Source organism: Mus musculus, chromosome 16, assembly GCF_000001635.26.
Source record: "Mus musculus strain C57BL/6J chromosome 16, GRCm38.p6 C57BL/6J".
NCBI classification, from domain to species: Eukaryota; Metazoa; Chordata; class Mammalia; order Rodentia; family Muridae; genus Mus; species Mus musculus.
Window position 1 is genome coordinate 18,835,724 of NC_000082.6, and position 7,743 is coordinate 18,843,466.

At 45.3% G+C, this 7,743-nt stretch overlaps 1 protein-coding gene across 1 annotated transcript; it reads left to right on the forward strand.

Annotated features, from left to right (window-relative positions):
- The first annotated feature begins 856 nt into the window (after nt 1–856).
- Nucleotides 857–4,390, forward strand: 2510002D24Rik (RIKEN cDNA 2510002D24 gene). The gene is made up of 3 exons (NM_001033164.2): nt 857–896; nt 983–1,150; nt 3,367–4,390. The coding sequence occupies exons 1-3, from the start codon at nt 873–875 to the stop codon at nt 3,490–3,492; spliced, it is 318 nt and encodes a 105-aa protein (NP_001028336.1). The 5' UTR covers nt 857–872; the 3' UTR covers nt 3,493–4,390.
- The last annotated feature ends 3,353 nt before the right edge of the window (nt 4,391–7,743 follow it).

A 7,743-nucleotide genomic window follows, 5' to 3' on the forward strand; every position in this document is an offset into this window, starting at 1 on the left:
AGGATCCAGGTTTGCTTCCCAGCACTCACATGGTGGCTCATAGCCTGTAATTATAACTGTAACTCCAGTTCCAGATGATCTAAGTATATGTGTTGCACATACATAGTTATACACACAAGTGCACTAATAAAAATGTGACTGCATGTGTAGATAAGAGTACAGTGCTCAGGAGTCCCTTCTGTCGCCTAGAAGGATCAAACTAGGAGGGATCAAACTCGGGTCCTTGGTTCTGTTCACAAGTTTCTCTACAGCTGAGTCATCTCACCTTATGATCTCCAGTTAGGTTTTTTTTTTTTTTTTTAAATTGTTTTTGTTGTTGGGTTTGTTTCCTTTTTGAGACAGGGTCTCACTAATATATATATATATATATATATATATATATATATATATTCCTTTCTGGTCTAGAACTGACTCACTGAGATGTCCCTGCTCTTGTTTCCTGAATGCTGGGATTAAAGGTGTGCAACCCTGAGCCTGTCACTTCTAGGAGAACTTCTTTCACCCTTAGTCATCCTGCACTGCCTTCCTCCTCTCCATACACCAAATCAAGCTCACCTACACTCTGTGTATGCTCAGGCTACATACCTGCAATTTCAGTCCGCCAGGTGGGTTACTCAAGAGTTCAAGAGTCTGTACTTCAAAAACTGAACCACATACGGATTTGAAAAATAAAAAACTGGGAGAACTGACCAGAACTCCTGTTTTTTCCGAATGCTAATTAATACCTTATGTGACTTTGAAGCCAAGCCATCGGCTAGACACCAGGTAGTGTGGCCTCTGACTATCAGCCACTCAGTGCAGACGTCCTGTTTAGTGCGCGTTTGCTTGGAGCTCATTGGTTCATGTCCCTGTCAGTCACACGGGGCCTGGACATGGCGGTCGCAGGGAGCTGGCAGGTGAGTGTGCTTGGCTCCTGGGCTCCTGGGCTGGGTGGGATCAGGCCCTGGGGGCTGCCCGCGCTCTCCGCTGTCTCTCCCCGCAGCCTCCCCGGCCGTGCGAGGTCTACCGCGCCGAGTGGGAGCTCTGCCGCAGCGTCGGGCACGTCCTACACCACTACTACGTCCACGGCAAGCGGCCGGATTGCAGGCAGTGGCTCCGCGACCTGACTAACTGCCGCGAGTGGGAGGAGAGCCGCAGCGCCGAGGCCCAGGTGCGGGCTGGGTGTGGATGTATGCGCAGATCCTTGGGGCAACTCTCTCGTGTTTCTCTCCTGAGTACCAAACTGCGTTATCAACGAGACTTTAGACAGCCTCAGTTACGGGGTGGGGCGGCGCGGGGAGGGGGGCGCAGAAGGAAGGGAAGTATAGAGAGGCTTGGAGAGAGTAACCTTATAGCGTTAGAGTCATCAGCTTGACAGCAAGCTTGCCTTCACCCAGCCCTTGGGGATAGGACGGAGGAAGAGAAAAGCCAACGTGTCTGGAGCACGAGGGTGGGCTATAGAGGGCATAAGAATGAGTCCAAGAGCACCTAAAAATGTTCCAGTACTTGTGAATTGAGTTATCTTTGGCAGGTCAGTCTGGACCTGAGAGTGTGAAGGGTACTGTAGAGGACAGAGACAAGTATGGAGGCTGTTGCTGGACCTTTTCGAGGGAGATGTGAAGAAACCTCTACTTACTCTAGATAGCCATGTAGACATGGCGAAAGTAAAAAACATGGCGGAAAGCAAAAGACTGGAAACTTAACTGTCTGTAACTATATGTCAGCTATCATAAATTAGTGTAAGAAACAAAGATGTTTCTGAATAGAGAAATGGCCAGGGTCATGGAGAAGCAATTCACCGGGAAACTCAGAACACAGAAGCAATTATTTCTTTATTTTATTTTTATTTTTTTTTATTTATTTTTTTTTGTTGTTGTGATTGAGACAGGGTTTTTCTGTATAGCCCTGGCTGTCCTGGAACTCACTGTAGACCAGGCTGGTTTTGAACTCAGAGTTCCGTCTGCCTCTGCCTCCTGAATTCTGGGATTAAAAGCGTGTGCCACAACCACTAGGCTTCTATATAGTTTTTAAAGTACTTTTATTCTTATTTTATGTGTGTTTTTCCTGCATATTTATCTGTACCATGTGAATCTACTGCCTGAGGGTCCTCTGGAACTGTAGTTTCAGATGGTTGTAAGCTGATGTTTGAGTGCTGGGAACCGAATCCCAGTCCTCTGGAAAGCAGCCTCTAACTGCTGAGGGATCTCTCTAGTCCTTACAAGCCTTTTTAAAAAGTCTTTGTGTGTGCGAGTGCGTGGCATGCGTGTGTATATATGTGCACACATTGCATGTAGAGAGACCCTCTGTTGACATTAGGCATCTTCCTCAGTCACTTCCCACCTTATATACTGAGGCAGGATCTCTCTGAACTTGGACGTCTCCATCTCCTGAGTGCTGGGACTACAGGCATTCACCCACATACTAGGCCCCTATTTGCTTCTTTGTTTTGTTTTGTTTTGTTTTGTTTCGAGACAGGGTTTCTCTATATAGCCCTGGCTGTCCTGGAACTCACTCTGTAGACCAGGCTGGCCTGGAACTCAGAAATCCTCCTGCCTCTGCCTCCCAAGTGCTGGGATTAAAGGCGTGTGCCACCACTGCCCGGCTCCTATTTGCTTATTAAGTAATAATGATCATGTGATCATGTTAGAGATGGGGTCTGGCTGTATAGCCCAGGCTGGTTTGGAACTTCAGATCCTTTTGGCTTTGTCTGCCAACTGTTGGGAATACTACCGCTCCCAGTTTAAGAATGTTTGTAAAGAGGCCTACATAGCACCTGACACTTTGCCAGGATCAGCCCTGTCATAATACACTGTCTAGTGTCTGTTGGCAGTGGCTGAAAGAAGCTGGCAGGATGGGGGGCACCTTTTACACATACCCTGTGCAGAGTCCAACAGTAATTTTAGACGCTCTCCCTCTCTTCCCCACCCAGTGTCCTCACTCCCAGGCTAGGCGGGTAACTAGCTCCACACTCTCCAGGTCTGCTGTTGCTGAGGCTTAGCGGGTTTTGCATGGCTGAAGGCAGAGACTGAACATAGTTGTGCATGCTTATAATTGCGGCACTCGGGAGGTGGAGACAACAATCTCAGAATTGAAGGTCATACATAGTGATCTTGAGACCAGCCTGGGCTACTTGAGACCCTGTCTAAAACATGTCCAAAGAACACAAAATAAAACTGCTGAAGTAAGATGACCGGTGTGTGCTAAAACAGAACAGTTGCCAAGGAGTGTGGTATAGAAGCAGCTGAGCCTGTGTGTACCATGTGCTCCCATGTGTTCCTCTCTTCAGAAGAGTGTTGAGGAAGAGGGTGATATAGGTGCCATGCAGCAGTACTAAGAGCCCTAGGATCCAGTGGTGAAACAGTAAGTGACCAAGTCTCATTTGTACAGCGATCCCTCTGTGAGAGCGAGCAGGTTCGGGTCCAGGCTGCTCAGAAGCACACCTTGGTATGGGCCTTGAGGCAAAGGCCCCCTACGGACTGGAACCTCCCTCTACCACAGGAGAAGGACAAGTGATAAGCAACTGCAACCCTACCCTTGACCTAGACTTTGACTGGCTCTTACTTGACCTGGAACACAGAGCAAAGCATTTCCAGCCCTAATTGCCTGCTGCCCACTGGATCTGGGCATTTCATCACTGTAATACTCTGAAAGACACCTGTGTGCACATGCTGGAAGCCAAGCACTGAGGCAGGTGTCTGTGAGCACTCAGGTGGGTCCATTCTGTCCATGCCATCTCCCCTGAGAACATCAACACCAGATGTGGCAGCCGAGAGTTGTGAAAATCTCAAGTACACAGTGGCAGCCCCAACCTGTGTGGATCCAGGGCACAGTAGTTAGAATAAGGTTGCTAGACTACCTTATTTTGATTATGAATGACCCTCCTTGGCCATGAGAGATGGACTGCAATGTCTTGTCTAGTGATTATCGTGGTATGCAAGTGCGGAGCTCATGCTTGCTCAGCTTCCCTGGAGACACGGAAGAGCATGCTCAGTGGGTAGGCAACTTGTCCTCTGCACCAGCACCTTTTACTGGTTTTGCAGACTTTGAAAGAAAGAGAGAGAGAGAGAGAGAGAGAGAGAGAGAGAGAGAGAGAACTGGGTGGTGGTGGCCCACGCCTTTAATCCCAGCACTCGGGAGACAGAGGCAGGCCAGCCTGGTCTACAGAGTGAGTTCCAGGACAGCCAGGAGCTACACAGAGAAACCCTGTCTCGAGAAAAAAAAAAAAAAAAAAAAACAACAACAAAAAAAAGAAAGACAGACAGACAGACAGCATTGCAGGAACCAAGGAGTCTGGAATCAAGACATCCAAGTCCCAAGGCACAGACAGAGCTCAGGTCCAAGGACTATGGGGTTTAGGTCTCCTGATTTCTCCTCATTGTTAATGTATTTTTTTAAAAAAGCTGCTTCACATGTTTGATTCCAAAAGCAACCTGAAAATTAAAGCCATGTGACACTTTATACCTGTCTCAATTAGGGTTTCTATTGCTGCTTTGAAACACCATGACCAAAAGCAAGCTGGGGAGGAAAGGATTTAATTTATTCAGATTATATTTCCACATTGTATTCCAAAATCAAGATAGAGACTCAAACAAGGCAGAAACCAGAGGCAGGAGGTAATACAGAGGCTCTGGAGGGGTGCTGTTTCCTGGCTTGCTCCTCAAGGATTGCTCAGCCTGCTTTCTTACAGAACTCAGGACCACCAGTCCAGTGATAGCACCACCCACCAAGGGTGGGACCCTCCCCATCAATTACTAATTAAGAAAATGCCCTACAGGGGCTGGTGAGATGGCTCAGTGGGTAAGAGCACCCGACTGCTCTTCTGAAGGTCCAGAGTTCAAATCCCAGCAACCACATGGTGGCTCACAACCATCCTAATGAGATCTGACTTCCTCTTATGGAGTGTCTGAAGACAGCTACAGTGTACTTACATATAATAAATAAATAAATCTTTAAAAAAAAAAAAAAAAAAAGAAAATGCCCTACAGCTGGAATTTATAGCAGCAGCATTCTCAACTAAGGTTCCCTCCTTTCAGATAACCTAGCTCAGTGGTTGTCAACCTTCCTAAGGCTGTGACCCTTTTATACAGTTCCTCATGTTGTAGTAATGCCCAAACCATAAAATTATTTTCATTGCTACTTCATAACTGTAATTTTGCTACTGTTATAAATCAGAATGTGGGCTGGTGAGATGGCTCAGCGGTTAAGAAGAGCACTGACTGCTCTTCCAGAGGTCCTGAGTTCAATTCCCAGCAACCACATGGTGGCTCACAACCATCTGTAATGAGATCTGACAACCTTTTCTGGTGTGTCTGAAGACAGCTACAGTGTACTTTTATATAATAAACAAACAAACAAACAAATATTTAAAAACAAAACCAAACAAACAAAAACCACCATGACCAGCTACAGTGTACTTACATATAATTAATTAATTAATTAATTAATTAATTAAATCGGAATGTAAATCTCTGATATGCAGGATACCTGATATACAACCCCTGTGAAAGGGTTGTTCAACCCCTAAAGATGTCGAGACCCACAGGTTAAGAACCATTGCTACCTTGTGTCAAGTGGACATACAGCTATATAACCAACAATGCTATATGCTATATACTCAGATTATTATTTTGTTCTCTTATAGTGTTTTAAATATATACTTAAATATACACATGTGTGGCTGCATGCATACACAAAAATATATGCATGAACATAAGTCCACACATGTGTGCACATTTGTGAGCATGCACACATGCATATACTATACTCATGAACACACATGCACACACACACATGTGCACACAAACATGCACTCATGCATGTGCACATGAATGAGTATGCACAATACACCCATGTATACAACATACACACGTGTGTACTCATATAGCTGAATAAGCAGTCACATACATACACATGCATACATGAATGCATACACTCAAACACACTTACAAAAGTGCATACATTCAGAAGATGGCCTAATTGGCCATCATTGGGAAGAGAAGCCCCTTAGTCTTGCAAACTTTATATGCCTCAGTACAGGGGAACGCCAGGGCCAAGAAGTGGGAGTGGGTGGGTTAGGGAGTAAGAGGGGAGGGTATGGGGGACTTTTGGGATAGCATTTAAAATGTAAATGAAGAAAATACCTAATTTTTTAAAAGTGCATACATTCATACAAGCACACATACACAGACGTGCATGTACATACACATAGACACATACATACACACACAAGAACACTAGGTCTCATAGAGGTTTCTTTATTTTTTTAATGTTTTAGAGATTTATTTCTTTTTTTTTTCCATTTTTTATTAGGTATTTAACTCATTTACATTTCCAATGCTATACCAAAAGTCCCCCATATCCACCCACCCCCACTCCCCTGCCCACCCACTCCCCCTTTTTGGCCCTGGTATTCCCCTGTACTGGGGCATATAAAGTTTGCAAGTCCGGGCTGGTGAGATGGCTCAGTGGGTAAGAGCACCCGACTGCTCTTCCGAAGGTCAGGAGTTCAAATCCCAGCAACCACATGGTGGCTCACAACCATCCGATCACGAGATCTGACTCCCTCTTCTGGAGTGTCTGAAGACAGCTACAGTGTACTTATATATAATAAATAAATAACTCTTTAAAAAAAAAAAAAAAAAAGTTTGCAAGTCCAATGGGCCTCTCTTTCCAGTGATGGCCGACTAGGCCATCTTTTGATATATATGCAGCTAGAGTCAAGAGCTCCGGGGTACTGGTTAGCTCATAATGTTGTTCCACCTATAGGGTTGCAGATCCCTTTAGCTCCTTGGCTACTTTCTCTAGCTCCTCCATTGGGAGCCCTATGATCCATCCATTAGCTGACTGTGAGCATCCACTTCTGTGTTTGCTGGGCCCCGGCATAGTCTCACAAGAGACAGCTACATCTGCGTCCTTTCAATAAAATCTTGCTAGTGTATGCAATGGTGTCAGCGTTTGGATGCTGATTATGGGGTGGATCCCTGGCTATGGCAGTCTCTACATGGTCCATCCTTTCATCTCAGCTCCAAACTTTGTCTCTGTAACTCCTTCCATGGGTGTTTTGTTCCCAAATCTAAGGAGGGGCATAGTGTCCACACTTCAGTCTTCATTCTCCTTGAGTTTCATGTGTTTAGCAAATTATATCTTATATCTTGGGTATCCTAGGTTTGGGGCTAATATCCACTTATCAGTGAATACATATTGTGTGAGTTTCTTTGTCAATGTGTTACCTCACTCAGGATGATGCCCTCCAGGTCCATCCATTTGGCTAGGAATTTCATAAATTCATTCTTTTTAATAGCTGAGTAGTACTCCATTGTGTAGATGTACCACATTTTCTGTATCCATTCCTCTGTTGAGGGGCATCTAGGTTCTTTCCAGCTTCTGGCTATTATAAATAAGGCTGCTATGAACATAGTGGAGCATGTGTCCTTCTTACCTGTTGGGGCATCTTCTGGATATATGCCCAGGAGAGGTATTGCTGGATCCTCCGGTAGTACTATGTCCAGTTTTCTGAGGAACCGCCAGACTGATTTCCAGAGTGGTTGTACAAGCCTGCACTCCCACCAACAATGGAGGAGTGTTCCTCTTTCTCCACATCCTCGCCAGCATCTGCTGTCACCTGAATTTTTGATCTTAGCCATTCTGACTGGTGTGAGGTGGAATCTCAGGGTTGTTTTGATTTGCATTTCCCTGATGATTAAGGATGTTGAACATTTTTTCAAGTGCTTCTCTGCCATTCGGTATTCCTCAGGTGAGAATTCT